The 19,459-nt window shown below is 46.3% G+C and overlaps 1 protein-coding gene across 1 annotated transcript in view; it reads right to left on the bottom strand.

Moving 5' to 3' along the window:
- Window positions 1-19,459, bottom strand: part of LOC135388325 (uncharacterized) — a 151,867-nt gene that overhangs the window by 46,616 nt on the left and 85,792 nt on the right. The window contains exons 65-97 of the mRNA XM_064617807.1: window positions 18,906-19,038; window positions 18,758-18,790; window positions 17,254-17,304; window positions 16,409-16,540; window positions 16,116-16,345; window positions 15,866-15,957; window positions 13,765-13,873; window positions 13,497-13,655; window positions 12,596-12,703; window positions 12,401-12,524; window positions 12,151-12,177; window positions 11,901-12,065; window positions 11,638-11,837; window positions 9,408-9,505; window positions 9,223-9,328; window positions 8,965-9,126; window positions 8,781-8,897; window positions 8,315-8,444; window positions 8,198-8,248; window positions 7,992-8,120; window positions 7,685-7,905; window positions 7,129-7,256; window positions 6,952-7,060; window positions 6,706-6,831; window positions 4,960-5,046; window positions 4,757-4,901; window positions 4,592-4,666; window positions 3,805-3,864; window positions 3,675-3,725; window positions 3,493-3,576; window positions 1,705-2,361; window positions 1,612-1,641; window positions 1,419-1,547 (exon numbers count right to left, since the gene is read on the bottom strand). Of these exons, the coding sequence (XP_064473877.1) occupies window positions 1,419-1,547; window positions 1,612-1,641; window positions 1,705-2,361; window positions 3,493-3,576; window positions 3,675-3,725; window positions 3,805-3,864; window positions 4,592-4,666; window positions 4,757-4,901; window positions 4,960-5,046; window positions 6,706-6,831; window positions 6,952-7,060; window positions 7,129-7,256; window positions 7,685-7,905; window positions 7,992-8,120; window positions 8,198-8,248; window positions 8,315-8,444; window positions 8,781-8,897; window positions 8,965-9,126; window positions 9,223-9,328; window positions 9,408-9,505; window positions 11,638-11,837; window positions 11,901-12,065; window positions 12,151-12,177; window positions 12,401-12,524; window positions 12,596-12,703; window positions 13,497-13,655; window positions 13,765-13,873; window positions 15,866-15,957; window positions 16,116-16,345; window positions 16,409-16,540; window positions 17,254-17,304; window positions 18,758-18,790; window positions 18,906-19,038 (4,258 nt within the window). The remainder of the gene's footprint in view (window positions 1-1,418; window positions 1,548-1,611; window positions 1,642-1,704; window positions 2,362-3,492; window positions 3,577-3,674; window positions 3,726-3,804; window positions 3,865-4,591; window positions 4,667-4,756; window positions 4,902-4,959; window positions 5,047-6,705; window positions 6,832-6,951; window positions 7,061-7,128; window positions 7,257-7,684; window positions 7,906-7,991; window positions 8,121-8,197; window positions 8,249-8,314; window positions 8,445-8,780; window positions 8,898-8,964; window positions 9,127-9,222; window positions 9,329-9,407; window positions 9,506-11,637; window positions 11,838-11,900; window positions 12,066-12,150; window positions 12,178-12,400; window positions 12,525-12,595; window positions 12,704-13,496; window positions 13,656-13,764; window positions 13,874-15,865; window positions 15,958-16,115; window positions 16,346-16,408; window positions 16,541-17,253; window positions 17,305-18,757; window positions 18,791-18,905; window positions 19,039-19,459) is intronic.

Here is a 19,459-nt window from a genome sequence, read left to right as displayed (position 1 = left end):
ACAAGCGGCCTGACGTCACTTGCATCATTTGCTCACTCCATGGTTGCACCTAACCAGTCTGCCAGTGGGGATAAGGTCACCTTCTGACGTCATAAGGAGTCTCTTCGTCCCGTCGGCAGCGGTCGGGTCGCAGCAGTCGCCTTTTTCAGCCGTGTTTTGCCAATGCTCGGATCATACTCCACATGGTGAATATATTAGCGCCCAGGAATGCGTTACATACGCCTGCAGAGGCTCAGATAATCTCTACATGCTCCCTTTAATAAATAAAGCTTGTAATAGATGCATACAAAATAGACTCCGTGAATACTGAAACTCATTTGACGTCCGACGGTAACGTCAAGGCGAGCTGTTCCGCCAATGAGGAGCCGCGGGAGAAATCGCGCGCTAAGGAGAATCGATACGTATGGTGGCGGTTCTCACTCCTCTTGGATCTCTTCAGCCGCGGGACGTAGGGTAAGGCGACGTTCCGCGTTCTCAGACCGGCGAATGGCGACAGTATCCATAGCGTCGTTCGCCGTACTCAGAGATAGTGAAACTTCACGCTCTACCCAATGCGTAGCACGTGGACAGCGCAGAAACGGACCTCCTTTTATTTGATTGTTTTTCACTGTCCTCCGACCGGCGGTTATCAGTTACGGTAGCCGCTAATGCCTGGACGGCGCCGGAAAGCGGGCATCTGGTTACCTTTGTGACGTTACGGACAATGGTGAGCGTTCGCCCGGTAGCGGGAACGTAGCTTAAGCGCTTTCACGATTTAAAAAGGATATCAAAGAGCGAAATCAGCGCAACTCTCCCTTTCGTCTAATGCGCCAGCAAACGTCACTCGGCTACAGCAAACGGGGCAGACTCATCCCCGAATAGGTTTTACGTGGTCAACCAATCCCAAACTCCCACAAGGTCAGCGGTGGGGGACAACATCCTGAACTTATTTGCTATCGCATTGTTGCGGATCCGCGGCTTCCGAGGGGTTTGTCTTTAAAGAATAAGTCCGGCTTATAAAGTAATCTCATTTCTGTTAGCGAAAGCAACGGGAAAAGATGTACAAATAATACGTTATAGAAGGACATCCCTCGTGAATGTACTCTAGTAACTCTAGAAAAGAAAAAAACAAACAAACACTTATTCAGAAATGCAACAACACAAGTGGTGGCCCGCACAAAACGTCAAGATCACGTCGCCTCCTATTGTTGTGAGAACGTGGAGGGCGGGTTCAAGTTCAAGTTCAAGAAATAGTGCGCAACGCGTTTTGCAGTATTGCAATTATGTAGATGTGTAGATGTTTAAGAGTTAAATGAACTATTCCAACTAATATATCATTGCTCTTATATCGGTTTAATGCCCCTTTAATCACTGTTCCCCAATGCAATGTAGTTGCAGTCAACCATAAAGTGTCACAGCCTCTTTAGCAGACCACTTACCGTCCGAGGGGTGTATTTTGTCTTCGTTGATCTCGTACTCTATTTCCATGTAGACAAGGTGGGTGCACAGCCTCGCGGGAAACTCTGGTCTCGTCCTCTGTTGTGTTGAGAATACGCACAGCAGGGTGCCTGTAACGTTAAACGTTTTTGTATCCCGCATATGGTTATGTCCTCCCGCAGTCTCAACACTCACGTTCGGCGTCACGACGAGCTGGTTCATGTGCTGAAGCAGGAACAGAACAAGGTCAATGCGCGAAACAAAGCAGAAACCACAAGCGCCTCTTACTTGATAACGCTTCCGAATGCGTCCCTGTAATATCTGCCGCTGGTACTGTTGTCTGTTCAGTTACGCTGTGGTCAGTAACAGGAACCGTTCTTTGCGTGCTTAAACTTTCAGCTGTGAAAGTCGTTCTCGTGCTATCCAACAAACGTTTTCCTGTGTGACGCAAAGGAACGGTATCTAGGATGCTACCGTCTGTAGCTTCTCTTGATGCGGAGCTTGTTGGAATTTTCTCTTCCGTGGTAGCTGCCACAGAGCTGCTTTCTGTCCGGTGTTCCACAATAATGCTCGTAGCATCGCGGCTCGTGCTGCGTCCTGGAACGGTTCTTGGTGTGGTGATCCTTGGTGTGCTTGTCGTAGCGTAGTTTCGCTTTCGGTAGGTCTTATGTTTCCTTTTCGGGTGCGGTAAAGGCAGCTTTTTCTCGGTTGGACGCCTCGTTTTAGTTTTCGTAGTAACTGCACCTCTCGGTTTTGTACCTCTCGGTTTTGTAACGTGTTTTCTTGTAGTCGATTCCATTGAAGCGGTAACTACAGTAGCTTCACTGTACGTGTAGTTTGCCGCTCCCATCCTTCCAACACCGGCTTCAGTAACACTGCCAGCGCCAGCTTCTTCGCCCGCTGTCACGGTCTTCCTTGATGTCTCCACCTTGCCCTCTGGCTCACCTAAGAGAAGTAAACACAGCCTACTGGGGAAATACTGCCACGTTTTTCTTTCCCGGAAGTAATGTGCAGTAAAAACTGCATTTTGCACTGATGTCGTTTTATATCTTGCTTCGACGTCAGCCCCGCAAACGGTGGCGGCAAAGGGTGTCTGCGAAGCAGGAATCACCGTGCTGTAAAACGTTCATAGTAAGTTCCTATGCAGACTTATAATTCGTTGGATCTCCCCAAAACATGTATCTGCAAGTTCGTTCCTCTTTTTACATATATCCACTACAGATCTGGGCAATCCATGAAAGGTCACATTCAGTAAAGCTGTCATGAGAAATCTAAAAAGGAAAATCAGCGATAAAGTCAACGCCAAATCAATCATGACAAGTCATGTGGGGCTTCGTATCTTGGCTCCATCTTTTCCGTCCAAGTGTTTCCAAGTTTCCGTCGGTTTCAGTGAAACAGGGAGAACGGTTTCTATGGAGATAATTCGCTTGTATTTGTTATATTTCATTTGTTTCATTTCTTATTTGTTATATTATGTTATAAATGATCTGGATTTATTCATTTGTTATTTGCACCATGTCGATATACACGTTCGACGTTAGTAGTCTTCCAAATCGTATATCTCGTAGCCTAGTGTCAGTGAACAAACTTGCACCTCAAGGTCAGGCTCACTGCTGACTGACTGCACGACCTAAGCGTATGCGGCTTATCCAGCTACACCAATTCAAGCCGTTTGCATCAGTTGCTTGTACAAAACGTAAGCTCGACAAATCGAGCTTTGACATAACAAGCGTCTGAAACATGCCAGTCAATAGTCTTTGATCGCGGCTAATATTGTTCACGTTTTTCTTTTTTGCCTCCAATCGTTTTTTTTTTTAGTACGATGTCCATTGTTCTAAAAAAATACTCGCGTACACTATCTCCTGTACTACAGTGTAGTTCTATTCTGCCTGCTCAGTTGTGTCCGCTGTGCTTACAACGCCGTCCAATTGGCTTGATGAAGAGGCACGTACTTGGAGACACAGTGCGTACCCCGAGAAGCAGTTACACCACTTAGGCAAGGCGCGGTGCGGCCCGAGAAAACGCATACGTGAATCTGCCGTAAAATCAATGCTGATAGTGGCTGCGCGACCGTACCTTGAGACGGGGGAGTACTTTGGCTCGACGACTCCATGTAAGTAGAGGTTGAGCCGTCCTGCGATACTTCGACAGGATTTAATGCTGCGCAAAACATAAAACCAATTAGAACGTTCATTCCTGTAGAGCGCTTTGCTGCGTCTACTAGTGTCACCTGATGTAAATAGTCAGCAAGTATTTACCTCCCGTTGTTGCTGTGCCATTGACAGGATACAAGGGGGTCTTTTTCGTAACTATTTCGAGATAATGATAATTGTTAGATGGCGAAAGGCATAGCATGAGCACGTAGTACGAGAGACAAACTTCACGTACCGGCTTTGTCAGAGCTCGCCGTGACATTGAAGGCTGTCTTGAAGCTGCCACTTTGTGGCTCTAGGTAGATTCAATGGCTGTGTGAACTACTATAGTCGCATCTCCTACTGATTGGAACTCAAATGATTGAAAAGTAACAAAGGATGTAAATGAAATTTTAGAGCGAGCATCCAGAGTATAAATTACAGAGCTTCGAAAGCCCGTTCGGGCTTTCCCGAGAATAGAAGTGCACGCTCTGAAGGATAAAAAGAGCATATGTAGTCTTTTCGGGTATTAGATGCATTGCCACAACCATTAGTCCCTTTCGAGACTAAATGCACGTAGTTTAGCACCGCACCGCTGAGAAGCTGTTTAATTGCCCGCTAATTTGTGCTTTTCTCCAGCGTTATCCGGGATTAGTGCAGCTGTTCTGGCCCCAACGTACCACACCATCATTCGGCCACTACAGTTAGTTTATACGACATGGAGCACGTAACATTCGATTTTCTTATCTGTCCCACAGTCTTATGAACCCTTGACTAATGGAAGAAAACGAAAACTAATAGAGAGCGTTAGTAGGCCGTTGGTAACATGGCTTCCGAAGTGCTGGATCTACCGCACCCAATGAACGGATAATGTTCTGGGTCATGCGCACTAGCGTTGGCTCCGGTATGTACGACAACTTCACGGTGACGTTATCAACGATTTGCTAACGATCTCTACTGACAAGCCTTCTGGTGAGAATGTGATAAGAGCCCTATCACCCAGTTGGCGACATGCACCGGACACTTTCAGCGATATGATGTACCTGAGTATGTTGTGCTTTCTGTACTATCACTGGTTGTAGTCGTAGAAACGTTCCTAGGTGGAGTGGCACCATGGGCTACCGCAACATGAAAAAAAAAAAAAAATCAACGAGTCAATCTGCTACAGCTCGGAGACGCTAAATAGCAGCAATGTACCACAAAATTACCTGATAAGGCACGCATCGCATTCGATACTTCGAGTACTCGAAGAAAGGGCGTGCTCATGTTGTAGCAAGTGCCGGCTGCGTCATCGTAGTCTACATCGAACACAGCCACGCACGTAGCTTTGTAAGCCACGTACATGGCTTTCACCTAAAATTGAGCATCGAAGGCCGTTCAAAGAAACGATGGGACTACCATTTAAACTAACCTTTTCGATAACGTCCTCAGATTCCTCCCAAGTTTGTATGTATGTTTTGTTCCTCAGAATATTGAGGTTCGAGGACAGGTTGCAGACCTAACACAGACACAGACGAGAACGTCACCGTAAGACTCACTTTGTTCTGTACGACTAGTGCTCTCAAGATTATAAGTTTTTTTTTTACAGGAGCACAACTCTGTTTATAGTGTACTTAGCAATACTGTCTCATGACCATTGTCATGAAAAACAATGTACATTATACTCTGTGGTACACTCGAGTATTTGAGACTTCATGTCGTGTCGCTCTTCGCGTGTCAAGCTCTTCGCGTATTACGGCGACTTTATACTACGGTGAACAATAAAGACAGTCTGATACATACGATGCTATGGATCTCCACCTGCTACCCGCGGTTCTGTCAGTTCTCTGAAGTCTACACTCGACTGCCGTTTTCTTCTCTACCTATCTTGTTCACAATACCGTGACCAGGGATGGGCATAAATACATTTTTTGGGTATTTAAATATAAATACAAAATACTTTGTTGACAGGGGTATTTAAATACTCTTCATAAATAGTTTTCAACATGAGTATTTAAATACAAAATATAAATACTGTATTTAAATACCGTAACTACTACCATAAATACTGTGAGGAAGATGTCATCTGGAATCATAGAAATAATTATGATCATAAGGACAAATCAGCGAGAAAGAATAACATTTATTTGTTAGATTATCATGGCGATTTTAATATTAGAAATTTCTCGAAGACTGCTTCTTTTAGGCATCTTCTGTTCGGCCGTACAATCAGATTCGCAAAGGAGAACAGCATCTCCACAGGTGCCGATTAACAAATGCTTGTATTAAATTTGACGAAGATGCTTCGTAGAACAATGCAATCGGGTAGTCACGACCGTTGCCCGCAACAACAGTGAAAATCTCGCCATCTAAAATGGTTTGTCGCATGCGCATGCTAGCGCTAACCCGGCATAATTGCGCCCCAAACTCGCCCTTCTTCCCGAAAGGTCAAATGCAGGGCAACTTTAAGATATGAGTCAGTATATTCTGTATTTAAGAGTATTTATAAAGTAGTTACAAGAATAAATACCCGAAAATTGGTATTTAAATATAATTATAAATACATTTTTCAAGTCTGTATTTAAATACAAAATATAAATACATGTATTTATATTTTAAATAGTATTTTAATTACAATGTATTTAAATACTGCCCATCCCTGAGTCCGTGACTGGCACCTTGGTTCCAGCAGTCGTTCGCGTTGCGGTGGATGTCGCTGTACTAATCCAGCAGATAATGCTGCTAGCATTTGCAGCGAAAATACGAGGGAGAGAGATAAAAACAAAAGAAATATTTTGGGTGTCCACATAAACTTTGGCTTGTGTCCACAGACTTGATGAGCGACTCTTCCGTGTTAGCGCCGCGAAGCAACTGTGGCTATGAGCGGTTTACAGATCTGGACAGATGTGGAGAGGACAGCAGGAAGGAGTGCGGGACAGGGGGTTAGTATGCGTCCTGGGTAGACTTCAGGGGGAACTGTGCCAACATTCGTCCGTAAAGTCTTCGGAAAACCCAGGGAAAACTTCTTACAGCAGAGCCGGCGGTAGGATTCGAAGCCACCACCTCGCAGTCTTCAGCACGACCTTGGCTACCACAAACGAGTGGGACACCTTATCCGGCTCGACCATGCCGCTGGTCTTATTGTTCCCCATGTGAGATCGTGGCGGTAAAGACGTACCTCAGAATAGTTGTGGCTTCTTGCAACGCTACACTCTTCCCCGTTTCGATGAGAATACCCCCTGACAGCCATGCTCGCAGATGGGCAGATCCTTGCTTTGGCAGAAGGATTGTCTCTGATGCGTTTCTGTAACAAGATTGGAGTAGGGTTGGGCTTAGCATAACTGTGTTGGGCATCGACGTCCACGCACGCACGCACGCACGCACGCGCACACACAAACACACACCAAACTTGTGGCACCCTTACAAGTGAGCTAGAAAACGGGCTAAGGTCGCAGATCTTCGAAGAATTTCCAGAACTGCACACCTCACCAGCACTTTGAGGTTGTGGGATATAGACCAAGATATCGCTGTGCCTGTTGAAGGAACATTTAAGAACATCAGTATCGGTGGAACGGCTAGCTTTAGCTGCGTAGTAGCTTACGTCGCCATGCTTTCAACCAAAGCAAGATCAGTTTCAGAGGTATCAATGGCAGCACCGACAGCCAGCGTCAAACCACCCATATCGTCTCTTGGATGCGGGTTCGCGTTAGCAAAGCCTTGCCATATTGTCTGAAAAGTTTGAACAATCTTCGATAAGCGAAATTATCGACGACGGCTTCCCATCGTGTTGTGATGCAGGACCGCAATCCCACCCGTATCAGTCAAGCGATTACGGGGACGACATCTGCATGACGATGTATGCTTCGCATCGAAGGATCGTCTTGTACACGGTCATATATCGGTGTAAATGAACACACCAACACTGTGTATCGACAAAACTTCATTCCTCAGATTCTTAGGCAGGAGGCGTTCACTTGACCTTAGTGAATCAAGAAACAGGTCAATACCATTCTCAATGATAGTTCTCACTGACTGTGCTATGCAGCGAAGTGCAGCGAAGTCAAGCAGTCAAGCTAGTATACAAACTTTTCTGGCTTTTGGTCCCATTAACCGATTGGAAAAAAGAAGTAAAAGAAAAACACGCTCTATGAACGTACCTTCGTTATTTCGTCCAACTTCTGGTCAAGTGTTTCGATCGATATGAGTAGCAGGCCATCGGCAGAAACTTGTTTAGCGAACTGCACAACGCTTGCAACAAATGACAAAATTTTGTCGTCGTCTTCGTCACGCAACGCGTCGAGGCTTAGTGGGTTTAGAAGCAGCAGACGTTTGGTGAAGATGCTCACGTCACACTTCATGTGCCTGCCCAGTGCGTCATCTACAAGTGTCATGCAAAGGTTCCAAGTACCATCCGTGAATGCAAGAGAGGAAAAAGAGCGGTATTACAGTTCGTCCCATGTATACCTGTGATTGGTCTGATGACATTCTTTTCAGCGCTGTAGGTAACTTCGAGTGTGACAATGTAGTCACAAACTCGACCTTCAGGAAACTTCAGAACAGTCGCATTGGATGACAGAGCGCATAACACCGGAACTGTAAGAGTGACGAGCATCATGAGAAGGTCCTCTGACCTCGATTATGTCAACAGCAGCAGCGACAACTCACGTTACCTGGTTCGTGTCGCAGAGGCGCTTCTTTGACTTTTTGTACCCCATAGGTGTCTGTTGGAAGTGAAAAATTGTATATTTCCAGATCTTGAGAAAACTGTAGGTGCTATTGGCCCTTACCTAGAGCTGAGCGAACGGCCCATAGTCTAGAGTAGCGATTACGGGCAGTGCAGTTTCCACTGGCGTCCTCCAGATCAAGCGCGAAAGATGCCACACACCCCTGTGGAAACACATCCAGATATCGACGCACCTAGAAATGGCGAGATGTAGCACTGAACTATTGAATGCTACTGCTACCGTGCAACGTTTAACATGCTTCAGAATCATAATGTAGAGAATTTGTGTTGATGTGTGCCAGTGGCAAAGTTGTTAGAAAGGAACATGAAGGCCTGCAACAATTTTGGACGCAGTTCTTCTCTTCGAAAATTCAGCGAATTCCTCCGGTGCTGCCCTAGAGTTAGCGTACACTATTCAATACTTCTGAATCTTCTGATATGTAACGAGCGTACTGTCCTTAGCCAGGGCACACACACACACACAATGCATCTATTTTCTATTACTGCTTTCCCTCCTGGACACCACATACTTTCCAGGCTACGGTGTGCTCGTCCTCAAAGGTCATCATGTAGGACTTATTGAAGAAAATGTTGGCCTGGAGCGCCAAGTCTCTCTGATGTGTACCCACGCTGACAGTCGGGCATGTCTGAAAGAACAGCATAATTCGAATGTTCGCATTTGATCAAAATGGATAAGTTTATTTATGTGCTTACCTGTGCGTAGTTAACCCATGTTTCATTAACGCATGCGTCCTGTATCTTCGTGTTCTGCGGCTGCAAATGGACCTTGATCACTGCCATGCTTGTCGAGAAACAAACTTCCGTCTTTTGCAGGCTTTGAAGGTAAACTTCCTCACCGAGTTCAGCCACCGTTCCCTGAACGTGAATATGATTAATATAGGAATGATCGTAGATATCGCGTCATTTGACGTACAATACACGTCACATATTTAGAGGCCACAGAATGCTTACAATTTCATGATAAGCCGACCCATTCTGAAAAGCCGACGGAAGCACAACCTTGCACTTTCCCGTGGCTTTCAAACGGTGAGTTAAAAAGACAAGTATATCCACGGATCTGGAAACCCAACGCTCAGTTAGGGGAAGTGTTCCACGCAAAGTAATTGTGCTTACTGTGCTTATTTAAATGTGCTTACCTAGCTATCGATGCAACTTCTTCGGGCTCCTTCGCTGGAGGCAATAAAGCAATCAACTTGAGGGGCGCCTTAGTGCTAGAAGACTCCGCCCGGAGGTGCTGCAAGAACCATTAGGTCCAATATTATGCAGGTAACACTCTCACAAAGGCTTCCTCATTTTCATCTGATCGCTGCAAGTTCGTGCCACTGACGTCCTACCGTACGGCACAGTGCGGCCGCGGAATTTAAGCAAGTTACGTGATAGTCTCGAGACGACCCAGTCTTGGTAAGCCTGAGGGACTAACCGCACAAGAAAACATTCACAGTATAGAGGTCATGCCAGAGCCCAGTTCGACATTCCGATCATAGAGGAGGTCGCAGTCATGACGGAGGAACGCGAAAAGGACAAGGACGGTCTCGGACAGCGCTACAGCCCTTACGGGTGGGGTATAAACCAATATATCGCTCTACATGGTGAAAGAACATATGTCAGCCTTGATGCAAAGAACGGAACCGCTAGATGCATAGTAACTTAACTTAGCTCGTCCTGGCATTGCTCTGCATCTTCATACATGCCACACGCATTACCAAAAGGACAGTTCAACACATCTTGACCGGACATTTTTACATAAACGAGGTCTCGAGTGATCAAAAGCCCACGCGCTACATTACATCTAGGGAGAGTCTCTAGCTGTTTTGGAAAGATTCGGACTTCCATGCAGGGTTTGACCGCGGAGAAAGCCTGGGTCTACAACTTCCACTTCCTCCCTAACTTGCACTGCTATACTGCTACTGGGTTCACTATGGACAACGCAGTCCTCAGTAATCGCTTGCAGGACACTGTAAAGATAAAACGACGCGGCATTCACAAGGGGGGGGGGGGGCTGTTCCACAGTGCGCGACAGCGTGACAATGCGCCCCCCACACAGCGCTGTTGCTGTACTGCTGATTTTCACCTTCACTGCTGAACTTCACCACATAGCACGGTCCTAGCCAACCATCATCTCGAATGATATCGTTATCTGCCCTGATTTGTTGAAATCAACAAATCGCAGTGCACCACACTCGTGAGAGTGTGGTGCACTGCACCACACCGCATCCAAACCATGGGGCGTTTGGACGTTGGTCACCTTGTTCGCGTCGTTCGCATTTCACGGGACGCCCCTCATATGAACAAACCGTCACGATATTATTATACATTGGGTGTTTACGTCGCGGGACAACTGAGATCATGAGCGACGCCACAGCGGTCGGTCTGTGGATTGCTTTTGCCCACCTGAGGGTTCTTTAACGTGCGATGAAAGCTCATCACACGGCACCCCGTATTTAACGTCCCTCGCGGAAGACTGCGTGTCTAAGCAACTCGTACCCTGCCACCGAGTTGCTGGCGTCCTCAGCCGGGTTCGAACCCGGGATCTCGGGATCAGAAGGCGAACACGCTACCGACTGAGCCACACCGCATTGCACGCTCTGCGCCAACCATTACCACGAATGACAGGGTTCTCTCCTGATTCGAGGAGAGAGAGGGGCGTACGCCTTTTTGTGTCAATTTGGATATATCATAATTGACACAAAAAGGCGTACGCCTCCAGTTTTTAGAGTGCACAGAGGCCGGTAAACCGCCACGAAAGGCCTACACTCTGGAGGCCAGAAGCCCAAGCACGATCACAGTGCGAGGTGTACCGGAAGACAATTTTTTTCGAATTTGATTCGAGGAGAGAGAGGGGCGTACGCCTTTTTGTGTCAATTTGGACATATCATAATTGACACAAAAAGGCGTACGCCTCCAGTTTTTAGAGTGCACAGAGGCCGGTAAACCGCCACGAAAGGCCTACACTCTGGAGGCCAGAAGCCCAAGCACGATCACAGTGCGAGGTGTACCGGAAGACAAATTTTGATCAAGAGGACTTCCTCCACTCCTCCAAATCCTCCACTCTTGGAAAGTGCGTATCGGAGAAGAGGGAAGGAGAAGGATATGTCGTTAACGTAACTTGCTCACCTGGCACGGGGTCTTGCCGACGTCTCTCGAGGATCGTGCCGTCTGTCCGCACTGTTTAGTAAATTTGATTGCGCAGTGACAGCACACCGCAGAGAGAATGTATTTTGCATGTTTTTTTTTTTTTTGCCTGATGGACAGTTCGACGAACCGAACAGTGTTTCGAACCATGTTAAATGTGATCTCATTGTTCGCTTAAGCTACACAAACATGAAGAGTTTCTTAAAGTAGCCGAAAACAACCTTAATCCCTTACGCTGATAATGCTTTCCGCTGTTGAATGAACCGTGTGCATAACTGCAAGACCGCAGAGCCCCTTTCTTCGCACCCAGCTGGTGACCTTAGAAGCGAAAGTCTTCAGATGTGTCTCCAGTACCAATTTCTTGAAGCTCTTCTCGTCAACCATGGCTGTCATGCGACTTTTGCCGCTGTGCTTAGCGACGTCAACCCAGTTCACTAGTTTTGAACACGTCCATATATTAGTAAAAGACCTCTTTACAGTTTACCCTTTATACGTACCGCCTTTTGGTTGATAAACAATGGCCTTCGAGACGTCGTAAGTTATGGGACACACAATGATATAGTCGCACATACTGACAACGTAAGGAGTAAGCTTCGTTAGCCCCGCACACACCAGTGTGTTCCGTTGCGGTTGCTGTTCTACGGGTTTTGTAGGCTGAACAGCTGCGGGCAGTCAGGTTCAATTTTACCGCAAGTGTACAGAGTGGAGAACGTACATGAACGGTATTAATACAGCCACTGTACTTACGTATGGCAATGGTTTTAGCGGTGGGCTCTAGACAAAGAAAAAAGTGTTCGTGCAGTTTGAGTGGTTACTTGGACTGAAACGAGACCCACAAGGCAAATAGCCGCGCAGTATGTCTGTTATAGTTCCTGATTTGGGGAGGAAGCCGGTGCGTTGGCCTTCATGTAAACATTAAAATGAATGCGGAGTGTCCCAAAAAGGCGTATGCCTCCGATTCTCAATAAGTCAGTTAATGACATAGCAGTATACGTACTCAGAAGGGAGCGTATTTTTCGTACACGGGAGAAAGGCTCTGCGCAGCTCTCCACGGCATTTTCTTTGTCCAGGTCGAACACAGCAACGCAACCAGACGAATGTATCTTCAAGAAGTGCTTAGTCTGAAATCGAAACATAAGCTTACCCGTCCGCATGTTTGACCTTGTTCCCGAATGATCGTGACAAAGTATACCCTCTTTTCCACGGAGGCACTGTCCTCATAAGTAAAAAGAGTCGAGTCATTACGAAAATGCGGCAGGACGGCTCGAGGATCCTCATGATCCTTCTTGGCCCTGCAAATCTTCAAGAAAGACGAAGATTAACACAATACCTATTTATTTGTAATAGGAAAATTTATTGACGGTAACAGCAGACAACATACGACACCCGAGATACTACCATACAACATGCAATACCATAGAAGGAGTCGCTATTAAGAACTGAATGCTTTATATATATATATTCTTTATATGTGAAAAGAGGGAAAAGCTGCAGATTCAAACGTCAACAATGCAGAAGGGGTGTATCTGACGGGTGTGGACAACCTTACAGTCCACGCAGTCATTCCGTAGTTCCTTAGAGTTAAATCCTTTGATCTTGTAACACCATTGGAGGTGCCGTGATGAACTAGGAATGTGTCGCAGAATTCATACGTTTTATTCCTCCCGTTTATCAGAGCGCCTCGCTAATGTGTGTTAATGATGACTGTTCTTGGCCTTGCGGCTAATCAACTTCCGGTATTTTCTTTATAGAAGCTTGGTTAATCGCTTGGTTCTGCTACAATATCACCAAAGAACGACAGAAGGCAATGGTGGTACTTCAAAGGCCAACTTATGTCTGCGGTAGGATGTCGTCTTGCATTATATTTGCGTACATTACTGGTTCATTTGTGGTGCGATAAACTTTCCACCGAATCATGTTTGCACGGAAGACGGCAATCATGGACGCAATCATGCAATCATGGACGACAAAAAACACATTGGGTGCCCTCAGAAACCTGTCCACTTGAAAATGCACGAACACTATAATGATAGTGTACATTTGACTACACAAACAATGTCCACTTATACGTAATACGCAATAAGTAGGCTTACCTCGCTGTACGAGCTCCACTCTACGCTGCTGCAATCGTCACCGTACGAGAAGCTATCACTGTTATGCAGCTCGAACTTGAAGACAGCCATAGTAAAAGAAGCACAGATCGTAGTATCCGTGCGCTTTGAGACTTGCTGGATGATATTGCCGATCTCTTCCTATTTTCCACAAGGGGAATGTGGGCATTAGACAGCGAAGGAAACCAGTTCGCTGGGGGACGCTCCCAAAGGAAGGATTCATGAAAACATTACATTATCGATGTCTCACCATGGAGGACTTCGAAGCCGGATTCTCGTAAAAGTTTGCAGGATGTGCAATCCTGCAAGGCTCAGGGTTAGCGTAATGGTGGGTATACAGCACGAGGAGATTCACCAAGCTGTAAAGCAATCACATGTAGTCACGGTACATTCTCGCATGGCAACTGGAAACATGGAAATATTACAGACCACTTCGCTATAGCGCAGTTCTGGCAGCTATAGTGTGATCGGCGAGCCGAAGGAGTGCTCCTGATTGGTTAACTGATTCGTTAGTCGTGCAGCCTGTTTCGTGTGAAACACACTAAATTTTTTTACACCTATGGTAGTGTGAGAGGGGTGTATTTTGCAATATACACCCAGATCACACTCATATTACACCCCTTCGAGGTTGATTTGTGAATTGGGTGCTACATTGGTGTGTTACGGATGTAATAAGGGTGTTATAAGGATGCAATGGTCTATGGGTGTTTTCGCTCATTCTAAGACATTGTCGTGGAATATGAATGGCGTGTACACTAAGTCTTAATTTTCCGTCATACCAAAACCAGTAAGAAACAAAAACATTATCTTGATGGTGAGTAGATACACCAAGCAATTCCTCACTTGTGTTTTTTTGTGTGCGTGCGTGTGTGTGTATAGTATAATCGAATTAAACTCCGACACCTCACCCTTCGTTTTGACTGAAATGCGGGCAGGGCTATCGAATTTGCAGACGCTCGCAAGACAGGTAACGTATATAGTATCTGTTTTCTCTTAGAAAGGAATGCCTTTCTAAGTGAGCTTTTCGTTTGTGATCCCATTTATGTAATGTTTCTTATTTATTATTAAATTTAAGCGCGTATATCCTTATCCGTATATCAGACCATATATTGGTCCAATATAGCACCAGTTCGGAATTGCTGTATTGGGAGAACACAATGCATACATTTTGATGTTATGCATTTACTTTGGCTCATATGCATGACATATATACTCACTATGGAAACAAAGATGCACACGTTACGCGATTTTTTAAGGGTGTCGATTTACACAGAATTGTTAAGGTATCGTCCAATTGCCAATGTAGACCAACATGCTGCACACACGCAAAGTAGATGTTACACCCCTTCAGATGTAATGTGGGTGTACCATAACCCACACCCTTTCAAGTGTAAAAGTTTGAAGGTGCTGTGGACACACCCTGAGAGGTGGGTGTATTTCATTACACCTACAAACTTTTACACTCAAAGGGGTGTGAGGGGTGTGAGCCCTGCACCATTCGCGGATGGAAGCGGATATCCGCGGTATCCGCAAGATACTTGCGGATTCGGATGAAAATTTAGCACTTTCTGCGGTGTGCGGATAGGATGCGGATGGCTCGAGGTCAGATGCGGATCGGATCCGGATATACCGCGTGCTGTAATTTTTCCACCAGCCATTTATTTGTATTGCGCGCAGACAGCGAGCGCATGCTCGGGTTCACCTTTGATCATGCACGGCCAAGACGGGCGATGACACAGAAGGCATTCTGGCGTCTCGAACCTCGCGAGCACCTGCGAGGTAGCGTTCCACGCGTTCCAGAAGTCTCTCCATATCGCGTTTGTTGAAAGGTTGTTGAAAGGTTTACCTTTGCTTGTCGTCGTGAGACCTTCCGTGACAGCATGGAGGCATCCCAAATTATACAGACATGCCTCCGGCGGTCTTTACGCGTCCTTCGAAACGTGCGGATTTTGCGGATCTGATGCGGATGGTGCGTTTTGCTCAGCGGATCGGATGCGGATGGTGTGTTTTGCCCAGAGGATCGGATGCGGATGTAAACTGTTGTGTATGCTGCGGATGCGGATCGGACGCAGATGCCAAAAATCTCATCCGCGCAGGGCTCTAGTGTGAGTTACGGTACGCCCACCATATTTGCTCCACTGCTGCATATATGTGGTGCACGCAGATCTAAGATCACGACACGCTACTTTATTTCCCATTGTTATACTTGTGGACGCACTACCCGAATACCGTGGTTCACCCGGAACCAGTTCGGCGTCACAGCTTGGCTGTCTGTCACAATAGGCACACGTAATTAACAAAGAAAAACGAACGCACACGGCTCCTCCAATGAACGTTCTACCCATATATACCTTGCATATTTCAAGATAAGGTCCGCTGGAAAAGTTACCGGCATTCCAAGCACGAGCAACGGTTGGTAGTGGCGTTTCGTCGGAACATCGTTCTGTGGAATAGGCGTTTAACAATGTTGCATGCTTAACAAGGCTTAACATAGCATGCTTAAACACAACAAGGTTCAGGATGTTCTTTCACCTCAAGATTTTTTGGAAGAATGCGTTCACATGGAAAAACTGCGGAGGAAATACAAAAACGTCTGCTTACCAATGCGCGTAAAATTCCATGAATTTTCCGCGTACGATGGAGTGTCTTCAGGAAACCTGCGATACCATGTAGTTTACGGGTTTGGACCCATTCTATGATGCTACTCGCGAGGCGTCGAAAACGTCTGGAGCTCATGCAAAATTCGCCGGGAAGCGACTGGCTCGTAGCACCTACAATGAGCTTTAGGTCTTTCCTGGACCTCAGCTTGTAAAATGAATCGAAGAGCGCCTCTGGGGATGAAGAGATTCAGCGTTGAGTTTCGGAGAGTGCAGTGTTTTCGAGCAGTTGCTTACTTGGTACCCGTACAGAGATACTGGCTTTGGCCAAATCCACAGTGACACTCTCGAAGACGAGGTAGTCGCAGGTTCCAACAGGTGGCAGCTGTATGGCGACAGCGTTGTAGGAGAACACGCAAACCGCGCTGCCTGTAAATGAATAGAGCTACTTTTGTGACATTCGTTGCATGCTGGGTACGGAGCACATTTCTCACCCAGGACTAAATAAGTGGCACCATTTTGCCACTCGCATTCTGAGCAAAAGCTACGCGGAAACTGTTCTACTCTTTATCCTACACAGAGCTCCTTCAAGGTAGGGGAGACCGGGGGTAGTTGTCACACGGGTCCGTTGTCACACCCTTGAAGAAAACAAAGCAGAGCAGCTGAGCCATTTTCTCGCTGCTTGTTACCGGTACTTTCATTGCCATGGAAAGTATGGCACGGTTCACACAGCATGAGACTCGTTTCAGTCAAAAGTGAGTAAACTTTTCCATTCTTGGTAAAATTTTCAAATTTTGCATGACACAATAAAGCTCGAAAGATTATGAGAAAATGCAGCGGAGACAACCTACCCCAGCCCGTGTGACAACCTGCCCCGCTACATGGGGAGTATCGGCAAACTGTGCGTTGTGTTGACAAAAGATTGCACTAAAATCCAGCGTTGGTTTCATCAACCTGACTTACGTATTTTCGTTACAGCAAGGTCAGAAGTAAAAACGGTGACAACTATATCCCCGGTCTCCCCTACTAGACGACAACGCAGATACCGCATTGCGTACACTATGTTATCGATAACAATAGTCTCTGGACTTTCTTAATTGAAATTCTTCCATCAAAGCGCGTAAAACAGAATGGAACCATACCGTCCTTCACACGACGCCTCCTCGGGTGTGATGCGGAGAGGTCCGCTGGGGCTGATAAGAAACAGAGGTAAAATAAGAGCATTAGACTCGTTGTCGATTGGTGCGTTGATTGCAGTTTAGGATGTAGTTCTGTATCGGGACCACTGTCTTTTTTTTAAAGAAAAACTATAAAAGCAACGGTTTTACGAAAGAGGAGCTAATTAGGAACGGAATTAACCAGGAATGACCCTCGTATATTGCGTGAAACGTATTAAAAACTTATCGCCCGTTTCTTGACGGCGATCCGCCATCTTTACTGAGGACTTTCTGATCTAACCGGCAGCACAGCCTCATGCCCGCACCGCCTAGTGCCTGCCTGACCCCCAGACTTTGTAAAACCCAACCTGGACTAACCTCACTAAAGTGAGATGATTTAGCCCGATTCAACGACTCTACCTGACCCTTTAGGCTTAGCATTCCCGTGTTTCGGCTGCCCTAGAAGTGCGTCAGTTGGGGTTGTTGAAATGCATATAAAAAAAGTTCCGGTCCACAAAATTTTATAATTCTTCCATTTTTAGATTCAGTATATGACCTTGCGTCATACGGAAGTACACCCGCAGTATCAGTTTCCACAAGCTGCTGCAGAGCTTGCCCTCCAGGAGATTCTGAGTAATTCACATTCTTTCTCTACAGGCAACACCGAAACACATCTAAACTGGAGATCGCGTATGCAAAATCGAAAGCTGCTGCAATTTATCACTCGTCTAAAACGCAAAGTTCCTCTGCAGGTGGGCGTTCGACAACAGTAAGCTGAGCGCTTTTCTTTTCCCAACTTTTATGTCTTCGGACGTTAATTGTCAAGGAGAAGCCCTGACAGCTTCGGCCAATAACGTCGTGTTAGGCGTTCGGTTGTTATGCTGAAACAAAATCCTGAAGTCGACAACCGCAGATATTTTGTTTCCAACGGGTACTGTTCTTTTACTGGGCACCGTGCCCATAATTAGCAATGTATTTAAAGAATCGGGAGACATAGGTTCAAGACCAGAGGCTTTAGGACGATGCCAACGTAGAACAGCCTGCTCCAAACACCGGCTGCTTCCAACCTTGTTTCCAACCAGGCTATCGCTTCAATTTTCCTTCACCAGATGGCTGGACGTCCCACTTTCCAACAAGGCTGGTGTTTGGTTAATACCAGATATTAGGCTCTATTTGATGGACCTCTCCCAATGACCTTTCAATGGACCTCTACCCGAGGAACGTTGGTAGACACACTGAAACCGAAACAGATCGGAAGGGAAGGGCTAGGTTCCACGAATGGGAACCTGGCCCTTCCCCTTTCAGGGACCATCGTAATCCCCTCAAGACCGTGGCTTTCGGGCGGGACCTTGTTCGTCCCCCTAGCTTCGAGCGTAGTTCAAATTGGTGGCGCTGTCGAAAGCTACGACGTCATTTGTTTGACGTCAAACAGGGAGATGTGTATTCTCGTTACCACTGCTCGCAAAATGTCGTTCACAATTGTTCTTACGTTTTCCTTCTTCGTTTGGGCTTACTTGGACATCTGTAATTAATAAGCGTGATGTAAGACGACCGAGATTGTGGTCGCCTTCTGCTCCTGTGTCGCGCCAGCAAATTATTGGCAAGCTGGTGACAAGATTTAAGCAGCAAAGACGTACCCACAGCAGACCTCAGTGCACGCAACCGTGGATAACTCGTTCCTTTTGAGTCGCAACTACCTTCGTGGTCTTCGTAGTGAAGGTTGAAGCCAGCAACACATGCTTCTGGATACCGTGCCACGATGGGGATAACCTACAGACATATCGTGCATGACCTTGAGACTAGCCATAACCTGACGTCAACCAAGCATTGTTACTGCAAAAGTTTTCTTTTTTTTTTTTTTTTCATGTCAGATAGACGTTGAAGTAACAGAAACTGAGTGCGCGACTGCACTGAATTGCTGCTTTAGAAGCTCGGAATGAAGGACGGTGCACAGCTGTAGTTAACAGCCAGGAGAACGCAACAATATCGTTACTGGGGAACAGATGTCCGTTACCGCTGCACATCTCATATGAGCAAGCCAAAGAGCTGCGCATTGCGCCGGGACGATGCCACGTGCATCGCGATGGGATTCGACTAGTCTTTCAGAAGAAGCACTTTGTGGGCGCACCACGTCATTTGCGAAGGCGATTCCCTCCTAATCAGAGCACGCGTTTGTAACATCGGCTCTTCG

The sequence above is a fragment of the Ornithodoros turicata genome, chromosome 3, assembly GCF_037126465.1.
Source record: "Ornithodoros turicata isolate Travis chromosome 3, ASM3712646v1, whole genome shotgun sequence".
Taxonomy (NCBI): Eukaryota; Metazoa; Arthropoda; class Arachnida; order Ixodida; family Argasidae; genus Ornithodoros; species Ornithodoros turicata.
The sequence above is the reverse complement of the archived record's forward strand: the minus strand, read 5'-3'. Positions and strand labels throughout refer to the sequence as shown.